The 26,848-nt window shown below is 33.4% G+C and overlaps 2 protein-coding genes across 5 annotated transcripts; one reads left to right on the forward strand and one right to left on the reverse strand.

Annotated features, from left to right (window-relative positions):
- Positions 1-19,515, forward strand: LOC146532774 (uncharacterized). 3 transcript variants are annotated; one of them, XM_085195917.1, is made up of 14 exons: positions 1-254; positions 10,812-10,904; positions 11,572-11,713; positions 12,986-13,126; positions 13,918-14,086; positions 14,205-14,319; positions 14,456-14,572; positions 15,024-15,219; positions 15,754-15,919; positions 16,503-16,620; positions 17,026-17,146; positions 17,637-17,810; positions 17,900-17,996; positions 18,074-19,515. In XM_085195917.1, exons 2-14 carry the CDS (start codon positions 10,838-10,840, stop codon positions 19,235-19,237), a joined length of 2,787 nt encoding a protein of 928 aa, XP_085052043.1. In that variant the 5' UTR covers positions 1-254; positions 10,812-10,837; the 3' UTR covers positions 19,238-19,515. The 3 variants fall into 3 exon arrangements, with proteins under 3 accessions (XP_085052043.1, XP_085052045.1, XP_085052044.1); XM_085195919.1 differs by having other exon boundaries at positions 17,900-17,984; XM_085195918.1 differs by having other exon boundaries at positions 1-249.
- Positions 19,492-25,902, reverse strand: pont (RuvB-like helicase pontin). 2 transcript variants are annotated; one of them, XM_085195923.1, is made up of 11 exons: positions 25,525-25,902; positions 25,080-25,308; positions 24,684-24,812; positions 24,086-24,260; positions 23,576-23,778; positions 22,956-23,124; positions 22,542-22,633; positions 22,300-22,406; positions 21,903-22,005; positions 21,716-21,807; positions 19,492-20,681 (listed from the first exon to the last, which is right to left on the reverse strand). In XM_085195923.1, exons 2-11 carry the CDS (start codon positions 25,218-25,220, stop codon positions 20,522-20,524), a joined length of 1,371 nt encoding a protein of 456 aa, XP_085052049.1. In that variant the 5' UTR covers positions 25,221-25,308; positions 25,525-25,902; the 3' UTR covers positions 19,492-20,521. The 2 variants fall into 2 exon arrangements, with proteins under 2 accessions (XP_085052049.1, XP_085052050.1); XM_085195924.1 differs by having other exon boundaries at positions 25,704-25,901.
- Positions 25,903-26,848: the final 946 nt, after the last annotated feature.

Genomic DNA, 26,848 nt, shown 5'->3' on the forward strand with positions numbered 1-26,848 from the left:
TCCGGCAGCGCGCGCGCAGTCCCGGCCGCGACGTCGCCCCGTGCGCTCATTGTTCATTTTTTATTTTTTTATGTTTAATAATTCGAAAGTAAATAGAACGAATCGGTGTTACACAGTGTTACATGGGATTGCTGTTACTCTCTGTGTCTTATCGTTTGATATTCTTGGATTACCTATTGAAACATTAAGGCGGATAAAGAAGAACAACTTTATTTTTTTACTGGAGAACAGAGATCTGTTAGTGTAACTGTAAGGTTTGTTTTGTATTTAATTCATGCTGAACGTATCATGCAATAGACAGAAGCACGCAATGTACTAAATTACTCTAGATAATATTATGTTTGCGTTAACTTTGTGTAAGTAAACAAAGACAATTTAGTGACAAACTGCTTACCTAGTCATAAAAGCATACATTTTGAATATACTCGTAGAATAAACTATTAACTGAAAACTGTTCTTGCGATATTTTCAAACACAAGCTGTCCTGGGGTAACCAGTTAATATATTTATTCTGCTACACTATGACAGTCGTATCTACTTATTTTATTCGACTTGTAGATCTTTATTCTCATTTCGACAATGTCAATTACATACAGGCACTAGTGAACACAGAGTTAACACGAAGTATATTAGCCTTACTACTCTGGTAAAATATATTATTTGTAGAAAAGCTTATTTTTATATTTTTTTAATATATCCGCATTATCATAAAGTTTTTGACGGCCACTATTTAGTGCCAATTTTGTGCAGACAATATTAAGAAAAAGCCTTTAAATACCTATAAAATAAGTCCATAAGATAGATAATGTTAAAAATATTTTGGATATATTCTACATACATTAATTGTATTTCCTTTTTTATTGTATTGGAAATACAATTTATATACGTTAAATTTAAATATCTCTAAAACATTTGTAACATTATCCTATGGACTAATTTACAGTCGAGAGAGTAGAGGAAGTCCTCTACGGAGAGTAGTAGTTCTTCCGTAGACTAGATTCTGCATCTTAAGTAGACAAATTTATTACCGAAATATCTTTTTATACATTTCTTATCTTAATTCCTTAAAATATACCTCTAGCAAAACAGATTTTAACACAGGTTTATTTTAAGTTACTTTAAGCTATTTGCCTTATTTATACCTACATAATGAAGATATTTAGAGTTTGCTATAAGGAAATCTAGAAAAGAAAACAAGAAATAGGAATGTATGTGTATGTAGGTACTGTCTTGCAAGTAGTCTTGCAACTTCTTTTACCGCTATTGTCAAATATTATCTCACGGCACCTATTTGCAATATAAGAACTTATCGAGGTAATTAAGACAGACTTGTCCTCGTTGATACCTATATACTCGTATTTGAGATGAGATCATACTGTAAGGTAGCAAATGCTGACTGGCATACAAAAAATATTGTAATGAGTTCAACACATTTTTATAGCTATTTAATATTAACATCGTACACACATACACAATTTAAAACTACTCGTAGTTAACTAGCGGCCCCAGTACGGCTACGCCCGTTGAAATTTGGCAGGAAGCATCTACAGGTAGTTCTAGTTCAGAAAAACAAATTTCATGAAAACAGTTGTAGTTAAATAATAAAAAAATAATAGCCTTAAAAGGGGAGCAAAAGCTAGTTCAAGTGAGGTATCAGATGAAAGGGCTCTGGCTAAGCTAAGCATGAATTAGGCAAGAATCAGAAAAAAGCTCGAAACCGCCAATTTTTGTACGGAACCCTCAATGGGCGAGCCCAACTCGCACTTGATCGGTTTTTATTTGTAAGTAAAAATAAATTGAATGAAAATTTCTCATTGTAATAGTGAGACTTTTTAACTTGTATAGTTTAAATACGGAATAAAGCAATTACCCACTACAAAGTAGGGAAGTAGATAAAAATTATTTTATCCATTGTTGTTGTGGTACAGCAACAGTGGTATCAATAAAAAAAAACAAGTTATTCGCATGCGAAACGTAGAACAATCGAGTGGCGATAGTGTTGAAACAACGCGTGATTTATTTATCAATCGGGTTGCGTTTACGAAAGTGCAATGCAATAGTAAAGTCTCTGACCTATTTTTTTTTTATAGAAAAAGATTTTAAGCTAGATTTGGTAGCCGTATCCATCCATGGTATAAATCCATGTGTAAATTTTGATCCCCTGTGTTAAGTTTAAATTATTTTAAAATCAATTGTTAACTTTAAAGTAAAAAAATATCAGCTTTGAAAAAAAAAACAAAAATTGTATTAGGGTTTATCCACTAACACTCGCATATAATAATTGATAAAAGAGTCTCTTATCACTTTTCTGTCAGTTTCTCTTTTCCATCCATCCATCAGCCTTTCAACGTCCACTGCTAGACAGCTGTATCCCGCACACATCAGGGTAGGGGAGGGAACATAGTGTTAAGACACTTCGTTCCCCACTTTCTGCCGAATTTTGGAGACATTGCGTGTTGAGTGGCAGAACTGAACGCCGCGCTTTGCCTCGACCCCAGAGTGAAGGAATGGGAATATAAACGTAAATAAATATTTCACTTCCTCGAGTGGGGATCGAACCCACAACCGTCGCGTTACAGTCACACCCTACTGTCGCTGCGCCACGATGGCCTCAATACTTTACTTTTTATAAAAAAATATATTTGTAATGATAGGAAAACTCCACCAATTGTATGCAGCACTTGCACACAGGGACTATTTATATTCTGATATTGAAAAACTGAAGCAAGCAGGTCTCTTATATTATAAGCCACGTTGCATAATAATATAACATATATAAACGATTATAGAATGCATTAATATTTTTGTATGCAGTAAACTACTAACGGTTAAGCATTATGCTAAGAACGATATTACGTAACGCGAGTTCGTTGAAGTCTTTTATAAGGTAAAAAATTTGCAAAACAATTGAAAGTTGTACACGTAGGTACTTTGTCGTAATATTAATAGAAAATGTATATTTTGTTTACTTACAGCGCAAAATAATAAGAAAAAAAATTGTATAAAATCAATATTGTAAAATGTGTGTTCAGAAAGCATCACTCAGTATGCCGCACACAACAGAGTAGGCAAAGGAAACCTAGAGTTAACTTAAGACATTCTGTTTCCCATTTTGCGCCGAATTCTGGAAGCATTGCATATTGAATTGAACAGAAGAATAAATTGAAATAAAAATTTAATTTCCTCGAGTGGGGATCGAAACAATAATCAATGGCGTTTACAGTCACAAACCGTCCCGACTGGCCTTGAAGAGAACATGAATTTTTAGTTCCCAAAAAATAATGTTACGATTGAACCCCGTTCAGAGGAACGGAAAAAAATTTATTATACCAGTAAATACAGAGGTATTTACTGGTATAATAAATACCACAGTTTCTTAACTGTTCTCGTTTCGCTTAAGCCCCAACAATTGGAAAATAAATTATTTTCATTTATCGGCTCTGGCATGATAAAGCATAGCATTGAGATCCGTGACTCAACAAGCAATGAATTAAATTTGGGCAGACAATAGAAAATAGTATATACAGGGTGTCCCAGAAGTCAACGATAAAACGAAAACAGGTGATAGACCAAGTCGTGACAGTTATGAGAAAAATATGAAAAAAAATCTGTGTATTTTTCATATTATATTGATTTAAAAAAATATCAGAAAAACCGACACCCTGTGATGATTTTTCAAGTCCTGAGACTACAAATATTACTCTTTTTTCATTTTTTTTTCTGTAATGTAATCATGAGTAACCCTTCTGTGAATTACAGTTTCAGATTGAAACATGCCTGCGTCGGTTTTCAATAAAATGCCGTGTTTCAAATATAAAATTCTAAATATTTAGTACACCCAACTTTAACCGACTGTACTATAAAAAAAATGTACTACACTGTTTTTGCAAGTAACTTTAAAAGTTTGCGCATTTAATCTGGATTCCGAAATAGTACGATACTTGCTTATTTCTTGGACTTTCTTTTCTGGATTATTTCTTTGTTGAAGAGAGAAAAATCGAAATACACGATAATCGGGATGACGTTCAACGTTTTGGTATCATTTCCGATACATTCTAGATGCAGCATTAGCATTACATAACCATACTCCATGAATGAAATGCATATTGGCAATGTGTCAAAGACCGAGTATATGGCCTGCGCGAGCCCGGACTCGACCACTATCCTTATAGGTCCTGGGTCAGCCCCTAAGTCGAAGTTCGAGTCGAGTCCAGATATCTTAGATCCGTCATGCACGAGTACGAGTAATAAATCATGTATGTAATCATTATATGTATATTTATATATTTATTGGGTGTATATGTATGTATATTTTACTTCTGCACACCTGCATACTTATTATCCCACATGACAAGGTTGGCTGGGAGAGAATGCTTTTAGCGTTAATCCTGTCTTTTGTACATTGTTTTTTTTTGTAATTTTGTGCAATAAAGTATATATAAATAAATAAATAAATCTCCATGGTCGGATAAGCTTTGCCTGAGCTAGGTGGCGGGAGGTCACTGGTGTGGTCTGTGATCGCAGGATACCGTACAAACCATTTCCGACTTAGGGGCTAGCCCAGGACTTACCTGTATATAGACAATAGAGTGTCTTGAAATACAGCGCTAAGACGATAAAAAACATACGGCAGAAAATGAGATCCCGAATAGGATCAATTCACGTCCATCAGTCTGTCTCTTAAAATCATTTATCTCAATATTACGTGAAGATATCAAGCTGAAGTTAATATCAAATATTTACGTCTATGGTTCCTTGAAACACGGAAAAAAATAAGCTTCTAAGTCAACGTAAACAAAAGATACGAGCATTTACGTATCGAATTTGCTGCATTTTGTATGGAATTCGCCACATAAGCAATACCCATGGGGTAGCTGTGCATCTACGTCTATGAAATTTGGCATGAAAAGAGAACTTACAATACAAATTAAGGAAAAATCCCAAAAGGGAAAATTAATAGCTATTTACTTAAATTTGTAGTTATTTCGTACAAAATGAGTGCCCAATAAGCCTACAAACGAAATTTTTCCAATTTTTATAGGTTGTAGTTCCGGTTAACTTACAATTCTGCCTCGGAATCCTTGTTGAGTGAGTCCGACTTGCACTTGCCCGGTTTTTTATATAAATAAACTTTGTCACTAATATTTCCTAAAACCTTGAAACATTTCGGTATAAAAAAACTATACAAAAACTTAAGCAAACATTTATATAATCTGACATATTACTAAAATAACGATTTTAATTGTACATACAAGTTTTTACATACAGATATATATAACAAATATATATAAAAGCAAAGCAAGTTAAAAAACTGTTATATTAAAAAATACAAGTTATTCCTACATAAAGATGGTAAAAATATACGAGTAAAAATGTTTTAAGTTGGCTAATGAAACATTTTAATTTTATTTATGGACTGAGAAATATAATTAACCTCAACCTTCAGCCTTGGTAGAGCTTTCGAACGACATAAAGCGGCCGTGTAGCAGAGGTCGTCCGCAAGATGCGCTGAACTATTCACTTAAGTGAAAGTGTGCTGGCCGTGTATCGAACCAGCCGAATCATGTCCATTCAAGTGAAATTGAAGGCAATTTCGAAATGTTTTAGTTAATTAAATATTTCTTTTATGAATCTATCACAAAGAAAAAGAGCAGTATATTTTATACTTTAATGGTATATAGCTGCATGTATGTTAGTATTTATCGTAATGTATTGGGGAAGGATGTGATTGAAAAATCGATAGTTATACCAAATTTAGTGTTGGATTCCCCCACTCAATGTACATTGTCATGACCTCCACCAGAAAGAGAACAAAGGAGTGTACTACCACTATACGTGAAGCTAAAATACTCTACATAATTGAGTCCAAATATATCTACATTAATTCAAACATTTCATGAAGTAACTTTCATATTTATTAATATTTTTAGTCTAAACAAGGCAATAAACAATACTTATAAAAGGATAATCAAAACTAATATTTAAGAAAATATAAGTAACTTAACTTTAAAAATCTCAGTCATAAAACGTGAAAACAAGATGATAAACCAGATTAGCGCTTAACAAAATATACATATGTCGGTACAATTCTCACAGCAATTAAAAAGCGAAGAAAGTTTCCACTCAATTTACATACCATATAGCCACTACCGAGCACGGCTACTCTGACAATAAAACTCCGTTCTCACTTTAATTATCGGTTTACTCTTTTAGCGTTTACAGGTATTGTTAATAAACTATACAAAACAATACCATTAACTTTTATCTTTAATATTTTTAAAGTGTTATTCTACGCGTAGTAAAGGAAAATACTTTTTTAGAAACGTGTAAGAATTTGAACACAGTGGGGTTTGAATCCGCGCGTCTTGGAAGCTACATAAATAAGTTGTAACAAGCGTATAAGAATTTCGAGATTTTGAAGCTCGATGAGGGCATATGGCTTGGTGATCAGAGTACTTGGTTAACTAGAGGGACGGGTTAAAATTGCGCCACTTAATTTTTTTTATACATTTTTAAAAAATTATGTCCAACCAAACAACAAACAAACAAACAACAACAAACCAAAAATATCCAAACAAAAGAATCAATCAATATGCTCTATCTTGGTGAAATTCGACATTCAAAAGTTAACATATGCAGATATAAACTTCGTAATTTTAGTATAAAAACACATAATAATATGTCTACGGACTGCTGCGTCAAATCAAAATACTCGCATGAAGGATAATTACAGGAAATTAGTTAAGTAATTACAGTAATTAGCTATTATATATAATTAAAAATACTAATCTTTCTCTTTAGTGCTCTAAATTATTCAATTACACTAGATTCATATAGAAAGATTATTTAGTCTTTAAAATGTTAATATTCTGTATATTTTGTTGATTCCAAATAAGGTATTTTATCATTACTCATTTTGCACAATATTTGTGTCTCGCGAGTCACGACGTCAAGATATATAAACATACGTAATGTTTTATAAGAGCTACTGAGATACTTCACTTGGGCCAATGTCAGTGTTCATATGAAATAGCGCATCAATTGAGGTCGCAGTACGTAATATCACGATCATTGTTTCCGCTACAAGCTATACGGAAGTGCGAGTAATAAAGCCGCTGTCAAACGTTTGTGGTGGCTGCCTAATTAGCTTTGTCATAAAAATGTTATCGTAAAAACGAATGAAACAATATGAAATATTGTGTGTGACATATATATATTTAAAGCTATAAAAATAAATTGTGTGTTTCTTGCAAAAGAAAACGTTTAGAAATTATACATATTATATATATTAAATCATTATATATTATAGCAGGTTAAAGATTAATTTAAAATAAGTGTCTGTAAATGTCTTACTTGTTCTTATTAAAGTAGGGTACAATACTCTACCGCTCAAAGCTTAATTCCGATATAACCTTTATTAGAAACGATTTATATGACAATTAGAATTAAAAAATATAAATATAACGAAAAACTGTACAATTGAATAAAATCATTATCAATAACGACGACGTTACGCTCAATGTCTAGCGAAGCATGACACGATTCCAATTTACTGAATACGGGTCACTAACTTTGACCGATATGTCTGTTCAGACATACTAATTCACATTTATTAGAAATCAGTTTCAACCGACGAGTCGACGACCACTGTTCTATTCTCATATGTAACAAGCAATACTGACGGAACTCACTTACATATTTATTATTTATCGTAACATTATTGATTTGTAAGGAAGAGCTAACAAACGAATAGATATAATTTTATTTACAGTTAAGTGAAATTCTGTTATTATTCCTAAAATGAATGTCAAGGAGAATAGAATGAGACATATACATTGATATTTTTCTACTGTAAATCTGTTAATCTTATGCCAAATCCCTATAAATCAACGCGCTTTGCGTCGACCAGAGCAAAGAAATGAAAATATAAATTTAAATATATAATAAAATATATATTTCATTTCATCGAGTGGGGATCGAACCCACAACCACTCGCGTTTATAGTCACACATTTGTGCCCCTGTGCCGCTTAATATGTTTTTAATTTATGAAAGTCTTTTTAAAAATATAATACAAGGCTTCGAAATCCATTATGTACATTACATGTACAGAAGGAGTAAGGAGGTCGACTTGTAGTAATATAAAAATGTTTTCATGTTTTTTCCGGTTTTGAGTCCAGCAAGATAAATATTTAATGAGAAAAATTGAAACAATATGAGCTTAATAAGATATTAAAAAGCTAAAATGACTATGAAAATAATTTTGAATACACATTTTTATATTCATTTTGTTTAAAAAAATCTTAAAACTTATATCTCACATTGTCCCACACTGTTTAATATGCTGACATCTTTCTATTTAACAATTTTTTCTAAAAGACATTTAATATGTACCTTCGCTATGTACTGACATAATCTATACTAATATCTATACTATAATATAATAAAGCGGAAGAGTTTGTTTGTTTGTTTGTTTGAACGCTAAGATCTCTGGATCTACTGGTCCAATTTTCATTGTTTTTGTTTTGTATGAAAGCTGCATTCTTCAGAAGTGCTATAGGCTATATAACATTACATTACACATATATACTAATATATTTTAAAGTACATTCTAATTTGACATGCAATTTATTCTGCCATGTTAATAACAACCGTCGTTGCTACGCGACCGCTACCGCGACGTTTTGATATTCATCCTTATGAAAATAAATATAATAGTCACTTTTAGCCTTTTATCTAGATTGACATTATAGTTTACTGTGTAACATTCTATTAAATAATTAAGGAGATGTCACTGATTCCAAATGACCTAGCCACCTAGCGGGCGGCACAGTATGACCGACGCGAACGGGCAGATGACGTTGACGGTTTTATAAATTTTCATACATTTTCGAACTTTATTTGTTGTTTATAATTAATTTAAAATACACTTTGATTCTCTTCTTATTTTATTTGATATTGCCCGCTAAAATTATCCTATTTAATAGAGAGAAATGTTTAGTTATTTCGTAGAGTCGATATCTATGTACGCACGTACGGAAAACTTTAGGTACTTTTTCTAATATTAAGAATACCTATCCTTTAGTTACTTTTAATCCTTTTGTTAGTTCATTTCAATAACTCAGATATTTTTTTCTAATAATGTGTATCTACTTATTATTCTTTTTGATTATTTGAGCTTATATTTTCTTACTAATTCTATTGAGAATTGAAAATAATTTCATGAATATATTTAATAAATATTCTTATAGTTGAAGCAGGCGTAGCCGCGTCCGGGTCCACTAGTACTAATATAATAAAGCGGAAGAGTTTGTTTGTTTGAACGCTAAGATCTCTGGATCTACTGGTCCGATTTACTTTGTTTTTGTTTTGAATGAAAGCTGCATTCTTCAGAAGTGCTATAGGCTATATAACATTACATTACACATATATACTTATATATTTTAAAGTACTTTCTAATTTGACAAGCAATTTATTCTGCCATGTTAATAACAGCCGTCACGTCGCTACGCAACCGTTACCGCGACATTTTGATATTCATCCTTAAGGAAATAAATATAATAGTCACTTTTAGCATTTTATCTAGATTGAAATTATAGTTTACTGTTACATTCTAATAAATAATTAAGGAGATGTCACTGATTCGGAATGGCCTAGCCTTCGGGCGGCATAGTATCAGTATGACCGACGCGAAAATATTCTTATAGATCAAGCAGGCGTAGCCGCGTCCGGGTCCACTAGTATTTTATATATCTTCAAATAGTACCTACCTACAACAAATATGAAATAAGTTACAAGATTGAATCATAAAATTCAAACAGTTTACAAATACCAATAAACGTCAGATAGCACTGCTTTGGTAACGAGACCGTCGTGGCGCAGTACGAAAACTTCTGATTGTAAATGTGACGGTTGTGGGTTCGATCCGAACTGATTAAAAAACTGAAAAAGTGTAAATAAAATATATAGCAGTTTATTATTAGGTTATAGTAGGTTTAGCAATATGTTTTCTTAAGAAATGTAGAAGAATAATGAATATTCTTAAATATTCTATGTAATATGTAGTTTAATCTCGTTAGAAAATTACTTTCATGGTTATTAGCCTTGTTCCTATTTCACCTTTCTCTAAGTAATAACAATTACTTTTTCTTAAAGCATGGAATTAAATTTTTAATATGCGTACAATATGTTTTCGACGATATCTATGAAAAGACATTAAACAATTTGAAGTTAGGGATATTATTATGTACCTTTGTAAAGCTTATTTTAGTGTTTTAATTATAGTTTCTCAAAACTATCAAATATTTATCCTCACCTAATTTAAGGATGCTTACTATTATTCAATTATGCTTAGTGAAGTTTACACAACATTGGATTCAACTTCTCCCAAGGATAAATGCTTGTGATAAGCATTAATTAGTATTTGTTTTGTGTTCATATGAAATTTTACTTACACCTTTTTATGTATCTTTAATATTACACCTAAGTGTTTGTTGATATTTATTATAATCTAACACACACAGAAAAGATGCTTTTATCGGTATATAAACCTTATAGTACCCAAGTCAATTTCTGAGCTCAGCAAGATATAAGGGAAAGTGAAGTGTTTTATAGTGCATAATATAAAATTCACAATAACTATCAATAAACACCGTGGTAGAGTATTAAATAAAATTTAAGTGTTTATATTCTCCATAAAACGGTTATAAGTACCGCGTTGATTATGCGGTCAGCTAACCAGTTACAATAAATACTGTATCACATTGCATCGGTGCGCTTTGTACAGTTTATTTATAAGAAAGCAATTTCCAGGCGCCCGTGAATGCCGCGCCGCGTGGATGGCGCCGCAAGTATGGCGGTCGCTCGCCTTCCTACTGGTAGCTGCCTCCTTCACCCTAGCTAAGTGTAAGTACCATAAAATAGTTAATCGTAAATTGCGTTGGAAACATCAATTAAAAGTCCATTAAAGTTGTCATATAAAAGCGAAGTAAAGTAATAATCAGAAATTTGTTTTGTAATTTATTAACCTAACAAACAAAAATATGTATTGCATATATTCTAAGTTGAGTGTGTTAGAAAGAATAATAAAAACACAAATAGAATGAACTCGCACCATATACCTACATTGAATGTAGAATCGTTAAGTTTCCCACCATACAAGATGATGGGAATGGTCTCGTTTCTCGTTTCTACGAGATACTGCCCTACACCGCCACATCAAGGCCGGCAAAGACTGACGACAGCCGCTCACCCGGAGACGGCCGCAATTTGGGTTACCTGCTTTGTGCCGTATACGCTCTTTACATTTTAATATGTGCACCTTTGTTGGCGGTTTTACGACAAACACCATTCAACACAGATGAAAGCTGACATTTCTCCTTTTCGAAGAATATACTCGCTTTACATACATAAAAAAAATAAGAACGTATTTAACTATAATAAGATTCTTTATTTAAATAAAAGTTAAGTTATTTCTTATATGCTCTAAAAGTAGGTGAGTAATACTTACCTACTTGTAAAACCTATTCGTAGCCTTATGATAGGGCCAATTAAAGTGTTTTATTTTGAATAGATGCAGAATTAGAATCATGGACAGGCGGCGGGAGGCCCGTAACAGCTGCCCAGGAGGCAGAGGACGAGCGACACGATGCGGAGCTCCTGGCGGCTGTGAGGACATCCATGAAACAGTGGGAAATTAAAAGATCACGCACTAGGTTGTTATGTTGTGGACATTACTTACTGTAACTGTAATATTGTACAAATTACGATATATTCTAAAATCATTAAGATAAAAATCTTCATTCATATAATTTTACATCACTTATTAATTCAATGTTTTCCTATTATATATATGAATATTATATATATAGCTTTTATTTTAATTAGCTTTAAACTTTAACATAATTCACTCACCTTTATAAAATAATTTCGATATGGATTTTTGCCGAACATTTATTTCGGGCAATAAGCTAAAAGGCAGTATCAGAACTTTCACTTCTCAGCTCCATGTACACTTTCTATTGTGCAAATTTATTATCTATCTGGCAATGGAGCGCGATATAAGCGCTTCGACAAAAAGCGAATCATTACTTTTATTATTATTAATCATAGTTTACTTATAAGGACGTCGTAGTGCAGCGGCACTGACTGTAAACACGTCAGCTATGGGTTTTTTCTCACGCAGGTGTATGAAATATTTTCAATAGAAAAAACTTACTTAAACTAAAGACAACTCACTTAAAGAACTTACCCGCGCTTTAAAGCGGCGGTAAGTTTTCACTTCTCAAATAAGGAGAAAACGGGGAACGGAGTGTCCTCAAACTAGACTGTCTGTCTGACTGTCCTACTACTAGTACCTATGCTAAATATACATATTACACTGCGAAGCTGAAAAATAGTTTGCGAAAAATTATATACCTAGTTTTTGTTTTTGAGAAATTTGAATTAAATGCTTTATAATGTTTACTTAAAATTATTTGATAATCGTTTTTCTATCTAAACATGTATATGTTTCTTATCGACTTCTCATATTTATTGGCCTTTTTTTATCACTCTAAATTAAAAAAAAACCGTTAAAAATACTAACATAAATGTCTTAAAAATATTCATGTATTCATTATTACGTAAGTTGCAAAAGCTAATTATTTTAAATATATTATAGCCATCCGGGCAAGTCAAGGTGTAGTTCAAGATTTTTTCTAATATCCAAGGATTTGTTAATTATTCTAGAATTGTAGTTTTTTTAAATTATATGTGCTGTCGTTATACGTACATAATATGATGTTTAGTTGGAGCCAATTTTAATATATTTTTTAGCCTTACGCTGTATCCTGCACACAGCTGGGTAGGCAGAGGGCAGAGGTTAAGACACTCCGTTCTCCACAAAGAGGAAAATATTGATACAAAAGATGACATTAAACAAATGATGAATTAGTTTTATCTAGATAGAATGAATAACTAAGTCTATTTTTGATTTCTTCCTGCAGGATTAAACGGTCACAAGGAAGCATTTGCTATGGAGAATTCGGTTGCTTTGAGGATTCTGGTCCATTTGCATACTTGGAGACGCTACCAAGTCCACCATCAGAAGTTGGAACGCATTTTCTCCTCTACTCTACTACGAGCAGGTTTTTAATGTTTATTTTTCAACAAAATTAACTTTACAGTGCTTTTATTATACAATTTCAACGTGTTTATTTATTTAGAAAACATCTTACGTTGTGAACATAATAAAAAAGCCACTAAACGCAAAGACTTTCGGCAAATTACTTTTTATTCAAACAGGATGCAGTCGAATTTTTGGTACAGTGAAGTCATGCAGTAATCAAAAAGATTGAGGTGAAGGCTAGAAAATAATTTGTTAGGTATTGCCACGATTATATAATTAATGATGCCTGAAGTGGTAAATTTGAACTAAGTACCTATTTATTTCTATTAAACTCTTCTAACTCTAAGTTATTAAATTATCATAACAGATGATACAGCACTTTCCTTTCAAAAACTAGTAAATATTTTCATATCAAATCCATATTGGCGCAGTGGGTTGGCATTGTCTGACTTTGAACGTTGTGTAGCTTCGATCCCTATTCAGAGGAATGATTTTTTTTTTGTCTTTCCTAATTTGGCAATAAAAAGTACGGCGTTAGTTCCACCAGTGAGCGTATAATGTCTCGATTTCTATGGAATACTGAGGACGAAGGGACTCAACATCAGATTTTATCTGCATATCCTGATATGAATATCCATGATAAATATGAAGCTGAAAGCTATTCAAAAATTTAAATATTCACTTGTACTAAAAGTGAATGCAGCTCAATTTTCATTTTATAGGAAGCAATTGTGCAATATTTAAGCTATATAATGAACGTAATATTATGTCTAACAAACATTACCTCCTTCCATTTTTTTTTTACTTTAGAGGAGACCAACCACTTATAGCTGTCCCGGCAAGCAACATGTCGGCAGCGTGGAGCTGGGCCGCTCGCGCCTTTGACACCGTCCGACCCACACGCGTCATCGTGCACGGCTTCGGCTCAAACTGTGATAATGTATGGGTGTACGAGATGCGCTCCGCCTTAATGGCAGTGGTATGCTAATCTTCACTTATTAGAAATAGAAAGGCATGTTTTACAAAAACTCATAATTGCTTCTCGTGAACTTTTAACGTAACTGAATATCAATAGAAATTATGTACATTTCTTATAGGAAGAATGCAACGTAATTTGCGTAGACTGGGAAGGTGGTGCTACTATGCCAAATTACCTTCGAGCGGCAGCTAATACGAGACTTGTGGGCAAACAGTTGGCAATGCTGCTACAAGGTAAACTACTTATTTAACGAATGCAGTGTACCTACATAGAAACATTCCTATTAGCTTTAATTTACTTAGTCTCTGCATTCATTATTATACTTTAAAATGCAGGTTACAAATATTTAACGAAGTGAATGTTTCACAGGTTTGACTCAACATATAGATCTGCGATTTGAGGACGTCCATTTGATTGGGTTTAGCTTGGGAGCGCATGTCGCAGGATTTGCTGGATCTGAATTGAGAAATATTAGTCGTATAACAGGTATTATAGTTATATTTCAAGATATAATACATTAATATACATCAAGATAAATAGAATTCTGGCTCAAAATTTCACTCAACATTTGTTTACGTGCATCTTTTACTATTTTTGCAAGTTAGTGTATTTCCACCTTGTGTTGGACTATTAGGTTGATATCTAGTAAGGTGCCTGGTGATAAAAATAGCCAAGTCGAAATAAGAACTTAAATAATTATTAAACAGAACTCGGCACCAGTATAAATCTCCCATTCTTTTGTCAGTGAAATCGAGGACGCATTTCACATCGAAATTGGCTCTCATTTCACATTTGTTTATGATGGGATATATTTTACATCACAATGTTTTGTTATCCACTTATATGTACTTAGATGGAGTAACGCGTCATTTAAGTACCGGTAGATAACAGTTAATATCGGTATTTATTTAATTCAAAATAAACAAATTTCACCTAGGTTTGGATCCAGCGGGACCTCTATTCGAATTTCAAGACCCGAGAGCACGATTGGATAAAACTGATGCAAAGTTTGTAGACGTGATACATTCAAACGGTGAGACGTTAATACTCGGCGGGCTCGGCGCGGCGCAGCCTCTCGGACACGTCGACTTCTACCCCAACGGCGGCCGCGTGCAACATGGCTGTTCTAATCTGTGAGTTACTTATGTATTATATATGTTATCGGAAATTTGGGATAAGCTTATATTATACTATTAGTAGTATTCTATGGCTGAAGTTTAAATCTCACTCGGGGATATTCATAGTATAGAATAAGTAGGTATAAATTCTGAAACTTAATTAAAATATGAATATCTCGGTACACGGTTAGCCGTGGGAGCTAACGTACGTAATTTTTTTTTTAAATATATGTTTTAGAATATGTGTAACGATTATTAAATCAGAATTATTTACATTTAATCTAAATAGCCTGTACCTTGCTTGCACCTTGTACCTTGCTTGTAGAAGTAAAATGCTGTACCTTGCCGTACCTTAAGATTTACGTAGAAAACCTTACCTACTCATCTTACCTTAGTAATTTCCACAACCGATAGCGATTTTCCTAATGGCGGCAAATCATGTATGTATAATCTCCCTAATAAAATACACTCACGAGTATATTTTACTAACTATAATTTACAAATGTAAATACGAGTATTATCATAATAAAATATAATGTTAAATGTCAGGTTCGTCGGTGCAGTGTCTGATCTTGTTTTGCCATGGGCCGGCGCGTCTCCAGAAGGACGGTCATTGTGCAATCATCGTCGCGCGTACAAGTTCTTCACTGATTCTGTTTCGCCTAAGTGTCACTTTCCAGCGTTTCCCTGCACTGATTATGATACTTTCTTGGAAGTAAGATTTTTAAATTTTTTTGGCTAACCATATGGTATTTATTTAATGAATCTAATTTTTTATTGTTATAAATGCTCTTTGGATTATAAAATGAGGTCAGTCATGGCGCAAAGGAACAAGTAATTCAATTGTGGGATCAATTCCCACTTCACGAAATGAGATTTTTTTTTTCATTTCCTCACTCTGGTAAGGAGGCAAAGGGTGGCGTTAAGTTCCGCCAACGGCAGCACCCATTGCCTCCTGGATTTGGCAGAAAATGAGGAACGATAGTGTGTTAATGGAAACGGATTAGCTTAACACTAGTTTTCCCCAGGTTCTTTCTGCCTACCAAGCTACATATGTGCGGAATAAAGCGAGATGCTAAAACAATCTTTGTAAAAGTCCCCACATAGAATGCTTTCAAATTTTAACTACAGTCATAAGAACCATATTAAAATTTAACGCTGATTTACTTAAATGTAGAATAAAGCGCCTTAATGTCTCATGTAATGGCTCAAAGACACAGTTTCAAGCCAGCTACTTACAATTCTTATTCATAGGATAGCCCAAAGGGTATTAAGGTATCTAATAATCTATAATTTAGGGTCGGTGTTTTCCTTGTGATGGCGATCATCGTTGTGGCAATATGGGTTACTACGCCGACCGTTCTCTCGGACGTGGACAATTGTACCTTCTCACGAGAGAGGAGGAACCTTTCTGTGGTATGTATAATTTGATATGCTATATCTGTTTCTTATTGACCGTAGCCTTACACGACACTTATATAATACACATTGTTCCTTCTTCTCATATTTTTAAATAAAAAAAAAATCATTTGCTAACCATTATAGGAATATTCCATATTGGATGATATGTCTAGCTCGAACTTGTCAATAGCACATACCGACAATTTTTTTTACAAATAATTGGAATAAGTAATTTAGTAATACTAAAACCTGTTCAATTGCAAAAAATGTGGTAGTTAAAAATGTTGGTATATGTTCGTGTAGTCGAAAAAGCCAACCTTGAGCTTATAATAATAACTACTTCAAGACATATTATATACCTACTATACTTAGGCTTCATAATAAAATGTAACTAATTAATTATGTTCTTTTTTATGTTAGCACATCAATACCACGTGGCCTTGTGGGGAGCTAGCGAAGTAGGTCAAAAACCAAACTACGGTCGAGTGACCCTCACTCTACATGGGGATTCAGGGTTAAATGAATCTTTTCCTATGACCAAGTAAGATATTTCATATATTTTATCTTTTTTCTTTGTGCAGACGAGGCACGACTACATTTCACGACGACTTGCATTCATGTCAAACCAAAATTTAAAAAAATAAGGGTAGGTAACTTTATTTTACAATACAGAATTAAGAAGGAATGTTGTTAATTTCTAATTAAATATCGATGTTTTTAGATAAAAAAAGGCCGGTCATGGCGTAGGGGCACATAATCTGGTTGTGGGATCGATCCCTTCTCGAGGATATCAAATATTTATTTCAATTTATATTTTCATTTCTTCGAGACAAAGCGCGGCGTTGAGTTCTGCAACTTGACATGCAATGCCTCCAGAAAGTGGGGAACGGGATATCTTAACACTAGGTTCTGCTGTGTGCCGGATACAGCCCGGAGCAGATTTAATTTAAACAAAAACATACCTACAGATCTTGCCGTTACCTAAGTATATTATAATTTGTGATTTTATATGTTCGTGTGTTGTAAATTAGACGTGAGGCCAGTGACCGCAACGTGCGCTTCGGGCGCATGCTGGTACCGCACCCCGCGCTGGGCGTGCCGCTGCGCGCCTCCGTGCACTACGCCGCCTACAACGGCTGGCTCAGCGCAGGCGCGCGCGCGCTGCTCATCCACAAACTGCTCATTACTGACAGCTTTGGGAAGACGTGAGTATCATCATTATTCTAAGACAAGCCAAACATTTTTTTTCACCTCCGTGGATAATAAGTTTCATTGAAAACTTTTCTCCTATTAGTTCATCATTCTGTAAGAACCTACGACTTCTATCCGACGAGTCGGCCCAACTACCGTTGCAGCCCGGGGATTGTCAAATTCAAGAAGTTAGTGTACTGGTATCATCTATTTTGCTTATAATTAGTTATAATATACTTATTATAAATATATTTTTTTCTATATATTTTTTTTCTAGGTTGAAGAACCGACTAACAGCACTCTATTGGCACAGGAGGTTATTCATTTAGAAAATGTGACTAGCGCTCCTCTTGATGACCCGCACGACAATGAACTTCCCGAAGATCCGCAGCAGAGGCCTTTTGTCGCCGAGTCTTATGACTGGGAGGAAACAGCCGACACTGGTAGGGCATTTGGTATGACCAATACAAAAACGGCAGCCAGTGGAGTTATAGAAATTGCCGAACCAATTCTACGTCCTCGACCTCGTAAAACTCCAAGACAAAGAGCAGACTTACCTGATGAAAATCGTGAAATATCAGAGCCAATACTCCGCGCTACTCAGCCTCCGCGTACTACCCAGGCTCCATCACGAAAACCTAAAAATTACGACATGTCTACAATTGCTAATGATTTACCGTGGGACGAACGAGCTGAAAAGGAAGAAACAAGTTTTGCCGTACAATTCCTGCCGGCACGTCTGGCTTCATTCATCTCGAGAGCCGAACGTTACGCAAGAGATACACTCTTACCTCTAGTCTCTGCATATGCCCCGCGTTTGCCCTTATTTGGCTCCCGTGAGGTTCCTAAAACAGTAGCAAGATACATACCTACAGAAGAGATAAATGTAACTAGTTCTATCCCTTTTCCTACTCCTACTTTAGAAATGAAGATTGAATCGCTTAGGATAATGGGTCCGCCGGGAGAGAAGCGTGAATTCGAGACTCCCGAGGAGCCTGACATACCAGTCGTCATTTCCACAACTACTTCAACTACAACGACGACACCATCTACTACTACCACCACAACTACGACAGAGGCGTTACGACCTGCGCCAGTTGAAATGTTACAGGTAGTGGAAGGTCCCTCTGCGTCTACGAGCACTGCACTTCCACCGGTTGCTCTACGCAGTAAAGGGGAAAAGATTTTAATTGTTTATCCAATTAACGCTCGTGATGAAAGAAAAATCAAGTCACATACAATCTCTGAGGAAATGCAATTTGAAGCACTATACAGACATACAGCCGGACCAGCTGACGTCAGAGTAGATCTACCCACATTTACTCCACCGATTTCCACCGAAAATCCCTTTCATTCAAGTCAGACCTCCTCCACAGTATCTCCTGACTCTCATTATAATCCAATTTCAAATTCAGATAAAAGAAAATCGAACAAAAGATGAAATATGATATTCAATAGATTTAAGTGATTGAAGATTTTAAAAATGTAAATATTACTTTAAAGAAGACTTTGACAGTCTTCAGTAAGTTGAATTCACATGTAATTAAATCACATACAAGACGTTCTATTTAATTTTAGGAATCTAACCAATACTGTTACAATTATCTGATATTAAAAAAAATTACGACTAAATAAAAAAATATGATGTACATTCGGTTTTTATATAGCTTTAGGTATAGAATAAGAGGCATCTCATTTTTATTAAAAAGTTATTTATTAGTTATTGTTTTTTTGTTTTATAATAATCCACAGAAATTGTAGCCTAACAGTATTTATGAACTTAAAACTTATCTCACTTTTTTATATTATAGGCTATGCTTAGGCACTTTGTATTGGATTCAAAACTATTTTCTGGCTAAAAAAGTAAAGGGAAAATAGTTACGGTACAGTAGGAGAGTCGCGGCCGACCTGAAGCTTGGTGGAGATTGTTGCGCAATTTGATTTTAGGATTATTATTACTTTTGATATTGTTACTTAGCGAACAATGCGCAAAAGTTCAGAAAATCTAATTTCACTTTTTTACTGTAAGATATGCAATAATGATATATGTTGAAGCTATGTGACAAAGAACTAAACAACACTAACATTTAAACGTAGTAACTATTGTAATTTTATAACACTCATGAAAACCAATTGTACTATCTTAGAAAAAATATAAAATAATATTTATTGATTGAATTAAAAACTACCTATGAATAGACACTTAACTAAAATTTGTATGCATTCAAGTACATTACACATACCAATAAAAAAATTAAAGATATGAGAAAATACAGCGCCTAATTTATATACGCTCAATATTATATGATAATTATGTTATAAAATTAAATGTTTTTTTGACACCCAGCCAATGTAGAAATATTTTAAAACACACTTTAAAAATCTAATGTATAGCTAAGTAGACAGAACCGTGCTTACACACATATTGTGCAATTAATTTGTACAATATTATATTAATAAAAAAATATTAATCGTAATACAACGACACAGTTCATGACTGTAAATGCGACTGTTGTGAGTTCGATGTTCACTGGGGAGTGAACTATTCTCATTTCCGCGGTTAAAACAACTACCTAAAATGTCTCAAAAATAGACTGAAAATTGGGAAACGCAGTGTTTTAACACTAGGTTTCCTCTACCCTACCCGACTTAATGCAGGATACAAAAGAAAACTAATAAAATATCGAGCATATAAAGGGGCGCTTGAAGTGAACAATAAAGTAAATTACTTCATATATTTATCAGAATGCTGTGTTAAAATACGGGCAGATGATTTAGCGTCCAAAAATAGTGTGTGTACTGCTCGTATGTGCTGTGGCGCGATACGAGACGCACCCTCGGCGCGGGCTGCTAGGGCTGCGGGGGTTAGAAGTTGTGCTGCGTACCTGTGTAAATATATATATATATGGTACATTAGAATGATAGGAGATACATAGAAATATTCTATTGCACTTAAATCTATAATTAAAAACCCCTTACACAAAAAGTACTAAAAAGTAAACAAACCACTAGAAAAGAGTGGATAATCTTCAAATGCCTGAACATGTTTATTTTAATTATGGCCAAGGACATTTCCAATTAAGTCATCTTTCAAACAAAAAGAAACTAAACTTACAATCGGTACATACGTTTGTGAGACACACACATAAACACATAAACCCATACATGTAACACCCCTTTGTTTTCGTCGAGGGTTAAAATACATTAAGATAAATAAAGTGGTGCATGCCAACACGTTTATCGCTACTAGCAATGACTTACACACAAGAAGTAAATAATGTTCATAATTAGTATGAGAGAGCAATAAGTTTAAATTAACTTTTAACGTTTAATAACTGTAAAGACTGAAGATACAATAATAAAAAAATAAGAATTAATACGATAACATAACATGTAGAACTCTACATAAGATGGTTACGGTCATTGGACAGATTCCCACTACCTGTCAAAATTATTATTTTAATCCAGCAAACTGGTTAGATACATGATGAAACTATCAATAAATTAATTTAATTTTTCGTGCCATTTCAAAAACATAGAGCTTCAAGATGTTTGTGCATGTCATAAAAAGTCCCAATGGAATAGGAATAGGTTAATTTGTAATCAATAATAACATTTAATTTTGCATGAGATTTTAAGTAATACATTCAAATCAAAATCTTTCATAATTTTTATATTCTACTAAGACCAGACGCGACGGTTATGGGATCGATTCCCACTCGAGGAAGTGAAATATTTAGATGGAGTAAAATTTTTGGATATAATTTGATTCCTAGTGACATAAGAAAAGGGACACCAGGGAAGTCTTTAAAAAAGCACCAAAATAGCTCAATTAATTGTAGGCACTAAACAACTTAAATGTCCCAGAACAACTAAAATGACATACTAAAACGACAACCATAAATCCTCAATATCTTACCTGAGTGTACTGTTAGCACCAACTTCAGACAATGCAGTCAACGCTTCATCTTCTATAGCTATTCCTTCCGTTGCTGCGCGTAATTTTAATATCTACAACGCATATAAAGAACAATATTATATTTTTATAAAAAAAACTAGTTAAAAACAAGCAATAGTTCAAATAAATTCAAATAAATATTTGTTACCTGTAGAAGTTCTGCTTTATTGTAAGGCAATGTGCGAATTATTAGGAGTCTATCTAGTAAATCTAATGGTATACCATGTGGTGAGATAATATCCTCAGTCCCTCTGAAATTTTTTTATTAAATATGCATAAGTATTAATTCAGAAATTGTGGCACAGAGGCACTCACTATAAATGTAACTTTTGTGGGTTCCGAATTGCGGGATATATATATTTTTTATTACTTTACTCTTGAAACAGCTCAAATGGCGATGTTGAGTTCCTCTATTTGACACAATTTCACAGAGTGTGTAATGAGTCTCTTAACACTAGGTTTCCTTTGTTGAAACATATACAATGAAATATATATTTCACACATTACCTTTTTAAAATTAATTATATACATAAAATAACACTAACCTTATTTGACATTTTCCTCTATTAGTTGCAAAAATGACTATAGGGGCAATGGCAGATTCTAAAGCCCGATGCAAATATGTGAATGTTTCCAAGTCTAGCATATGTATCTGTAATATAGGAAAAAATATTGGAGGAGGCCTTTGTGGCGATATACAATAACATCTACATGGACATAAAAAAATTACAATTATTTTTATACATGTCTATACTCATACATACTCATACATATTGTAGGTACATACCTCATCAATGAACAGTACTCCTGGAACTAACTCAGCTATTCCTTGGTCAATATATTTATTTACAACTTTATTTATTTCTTTTCTCAGTTTATCTAAAAATATTAAATATTTAAAATGTTGGTTTAGTTTAGTTTCATTAAAGCATTTGGTAGAAATGTTTACCAATCATGGTAATGTGTGGAAGTGTTTAGCTGTGAACAAACTGATTGTGGTTTCCAAATCATTTTCAATTCCCTAGTTAGTATAAAAATGAAAACAAAAAATTATTACTAACTTATTATTTCCTTGAGTCTTTAAAATTGGGCAGAAAATGTGTCACATAGTGTCTTCACACTTGGTTCCCTCTGCCCAGTGTCATGATATTTAATTTTCTCTGCCCTGCCCCACTTAAGCTATAATAAACTTTCAACACACCTGTTATTTCAGTTTTCTTAGGCTTCATTAGCTGCCCCATCATAGACATGATATCATGTCCTCCTTGAGGTCTTGCGTTAGCAGAGTCTAAATCATGCAAAGTGACATCTTGTACAACTTCTTTCTTTTTATGAACATCACCTTTTGGCAAAGGTACATATTCCTCTGCCTAGAGTAGAGAAAATGTTTTAAATTAGTATATTTAGCCAGAAATGTATATGTAAATCTATATTGGCATAATGCAGATAGTATTTCAAGGGTAAAAAATACTTATAAATACAAGCAACTGCCATTATCAAGAGTAAATGTGATGGTTACAAGTTTAATTCCCTCAAAGAAATCTTAAAATTAATCTTTAAATTATTAACCAACTTCTGTAAGAAAACTTTATTAGTTGTTTTAATACATAATTTTCCTACTTAGAGGAAACAAATAAAAACTTTAATGTAGAATGTTAGAATTTTTCTTTCCTAACTGTGGAATATCACTCTAAAAATGTTAAAAACATAATTTTCCTAATAATTTCTTTACTGCTATATATGAGATAAAGCATAACACTAAAAAAAAAAGTAATAAGCAATTCACTTCAATAATTAACAAGATATATTCAATCAAATTACCTCTAAATCAAATTCAGTAGCAAAAGTATCACTTCTGCCTTGCCTTTTGACAGCACCTGAATTTGCTTCTATGTAAATTACATCACCCACTTCAACTTTTTCCTTTTGAAGTGATTCATAAATTGTTGGATCAAGTTTCAGTTGCTTTGTACCTTTTGCTGTTTTCAATCCAATAATTACATGTGAAACAGTTTTCCCGTAACCTAAAATTAATATAAAAAGTTTACTAAAAGAGTAGTAATTACTAAATAATGAGGATATTGTGGTGTCTGACTGCAGTGTCTGATTGTAAACACAACTGTTAGGATTTGAATCTCATTCAAGGGGATGAATTGTTTCATGTGAGAAAACTAATGTAGTGTTAAGTTTACCATTTAATATTATGTCTTGAAAATTAGGCAGAAAGTGGGAAACATTGTTTTAACATTAGGTTTTTTTTGCCTACCCTGCTATATGTGAGATACAGCATGGAACTAAGCATACTTTTAAGTAAGTTTATACTAAGGTTACCTCCAGCTGGATTTTCAGTTTCTACTGGTGTAAGTTCAGTAACTTCTCCTTCATAGACTTCTTTTGTTTCTCTAATACGCAAGCCAATAGCTCGTCGGAAATTTTCCATTAGGACCTCTGTTTTTTTAATCTCTGTACTATAGACTTCACTGCCTACCATTGGGCAAAATGGCACCTAAATATAAACAAATAAGATAACATATAATTTTGGATAGATATAGATGTAGTCCTAATGAGATTTCTTATGTTAGAAGAATCTTTTGGTACTAGAAAAAGCTAAATAACAAATATCACAAATAACAAAGTAGCTGTCCACCATTATAAGAATATAAAAAACAACTGATTTTATAAAAGAATTTCCATAACACCTAATATCAGTAATGGAAATTATCTGAAACTAATGGATAATCTGAAATAATTTTACATCTATTACCAAAACCAAACATGATAAAGTATTATTCTTATATCTATATCCATATCCCGAATTGTAATTTTACATTCCTAATATCCTTGTAATAATTGAATAGTAATCTCAAATATCTATCTTTAAATAGTATATTTTTTATACCTAAAAGTAGGTAAAAATTCTTATTTTTACCTTATTTCCCAGCTCTTGTGCAATTGCTAGGGCAATAGCAGTTTTTCCGGTGCCCGGAGGTCCAGCAAGTAAAAGAGCTCGACCAGCCATTTTCTTACTTCTAATCATATCAACGACAATACCAGCTGCCTGTAGAGAAAAATAAAAAAAAACATATATATTTTATTAATGCGCTGAATAGTGTATCAAATAGACATGTTTTAAATTAATTTAAATAAACTGTTTCTAAGCTCCATAGCAACCCATGTAAATTAACCTAAATGTTTTATCAATATTTCATATAAGATTTTAAGAATATACTTTTAATTTATTAAAACGGGTTGAATGAGTTATTCCTAGAGATATCATGTTTATAGCCTGCTTGATATAATAAAACTTCGCAATGCTCCTCCTCACCTCTCGTGCTGCTTCTTGGCCCACGAGACCGGCTGCCATTTGAATTGGAACTCCATTCTCATCTAGACCTAAGCCTTTTATATGGCTGTGTGCTGATATTCTTTGAGTTTTCGCAGTGCTCTTTACCTCTTCGATTTTCATTTTAAGATATAATTCAATAACAAAGTTCAAATTTGGACACTAATATCAACAATTCCGTGACAGCTTCCGAAATTCGCAAAAGTGACACCTACCAAATTTAAATTTTTATATTACCGGCCTGCAGTTGAGGTTAACACAGAGTAAAAAATATAATATTATTTATTTTTTATATTTAACCTAGGTGCCATAACTACGTATTATGTACATACGGAACGGGTATACGGACGGAACGGATACCTAGGTACCTAGTAGTACGGTATGGTACCTAGGTTAAATATAAAAAATAATGGCTACGGTACGGTACCGTTCTAATGAAAAAAATTAAAATATTATTTATTAATATATTAATTTGTTCACTCTGGCACCAAGGCAAACGCCCGACATTGAGTTCCGCCACGCAACAAGCAAAAAAGTGAAATATTTGTTCAAAATCACTCTCATTTAATTCTTATAGATTAACCTAATACAGGAAAAATATGAAACCAGATCATTATTCGTTTTCGAGAAAGATATTCGATGCATATTTTTTTTGATGACCACAGAACGGACACAGTTCTACAGAAAAGTATAAAGTATTAGTGCTACATGTATTTAATTGGTTTCCTACTTCTAATAATAATAGTATTGGTTAATAACGACCTTGATTACGATATGACATCAATATTGTCACGAAAAAAATAAAAAAATCTAGTAAATGTCAGATTCATACAGCAGATTCCTTCAGTCTTAAAAATGTAAGGTAATAAATAGAAAAAAAAATATAATTTCTTACAATTACTGAGTAGCAAGTATATTAATCCATGTTTTCTTATCATTATTTGTTTGTTCATAATAGTTTCAGTAATTTTCTGCATAACTCAACAGAACTAAACTTAAAATTTTTATTTAAACAATGAATAAATTTATAAATAATGTTAACGTAACGATAATGATACTGTAACAAATACTAGCCTCTTAAAACAATAAGAAAGAGTCCTAATCAAAATAGCAAATCTATTCATTAATGAATGGCCAACAATTATATCGAAAAAAAATTATAAAATTAAGTTTTCTTCGTCATTTTCAAGAAACTCTTTGTGTCTTAATCAGATCTTTAAGTAAGGGATCATGTCTCAAATTTGTAGAAATAGAACAGATAGATGTTGTCTTAAGTTGTAGCGACTAATAATCAACGAGTAGTAAAAAAAGACCCAAGTGTGTAAATAAAAATGTATTTTTAATCCACCAAAATGGATTGGTTGAACTTTTGATCCATATTTACAACAATAATTTTCAGAGAATAATAATAATAATAAAGCCGAAGGGCAGCTTGTGGCGAGCTGTTGGGGAGTGGCGACCCCACGGACCTGACCCCTCCGGAGAGGAATTGTAATCTATCCCCCGCCTCTGGCTTTCCTTTATTGGCCAGCAGAGTGGAGCGCAAGAGCTATATGCTTGAAAGGGTGGAAGTGCTCAAGCGTAATGCGTAATAATAGGAAATCCCGCTCACGAGCTCCTCGTGATGGTGAGCTCTGCTGCTGCTTCTCTCTACACCCTTAGCCGACCACCCCGATGTTGCGCTCGAAGCATTACGCCGCTTTGTGGGGGCCCATCTAATAGGAGGCGAGTCACCGTCCACCAACCATTCA

The sequence above is a fragment of the Heliconius melpomene genome, chromosome 13, assembly GCF_056956725.1.
Source record: "Heliconius melpomene rosina isolate 202511_hmr_F chromosome 13, ASM5695672v1, whole genome shotgun sequence".
In the NCBI taxonomy this organism is placed as follows: Eukaryota; Metazoa; Arthropoda; class Insecta; order Lepidoptera; family Nymphalidae; genus Heliconius; species Heliconius melpomene.

Excerpts from the sequence above, each read along its gene's own strand:
- LOC146532774 (XM_085195917.1), top strand. The coding sequence starts at position 10,838 with ATGGCGCCGCAAGTATGGCGGTCGCTCGCCTTCCTACTGGTAGCTGCC. Across the intron at positions 13,127-13,917 it reads CTCTACTCTACTACGAGCAG|AGGAGACCAACCACTTATAG; the intron begins GTTTTTAATGTT and ends TTTTTACTTTAG. Across the intron at positions 15,920-16,502 it reads ATTATGATACTTTCTTGGAA|GGTCGGTGTTTTCCTTGTGA; the intron begins GTAAGATTTTTA and ends TCTATAATTTAG.
- pont (XM_085195923.1), bottom strand. The coding sequence starts at position 25,220 with ATGAAAATCGAAGAGGTAAAGAGCACTGCGAAAACTCAAAGAATATCA. Across the intron at positions 23,125-23,575 it reads CTACTGAATTTGATTTAGAG|GCAGAGGAATATGTACCTTT; the intron begins GTAATTTGATTG and ends TCTCTACTCTAG. Across the intron at positions 22,006-22,299 it reads AGAGGAAAATGTCAAATAAG|AGGGACTGAGGATATTATCT; the intron begins GTTAGTGTTATT and ends AAAAAATTTCAG.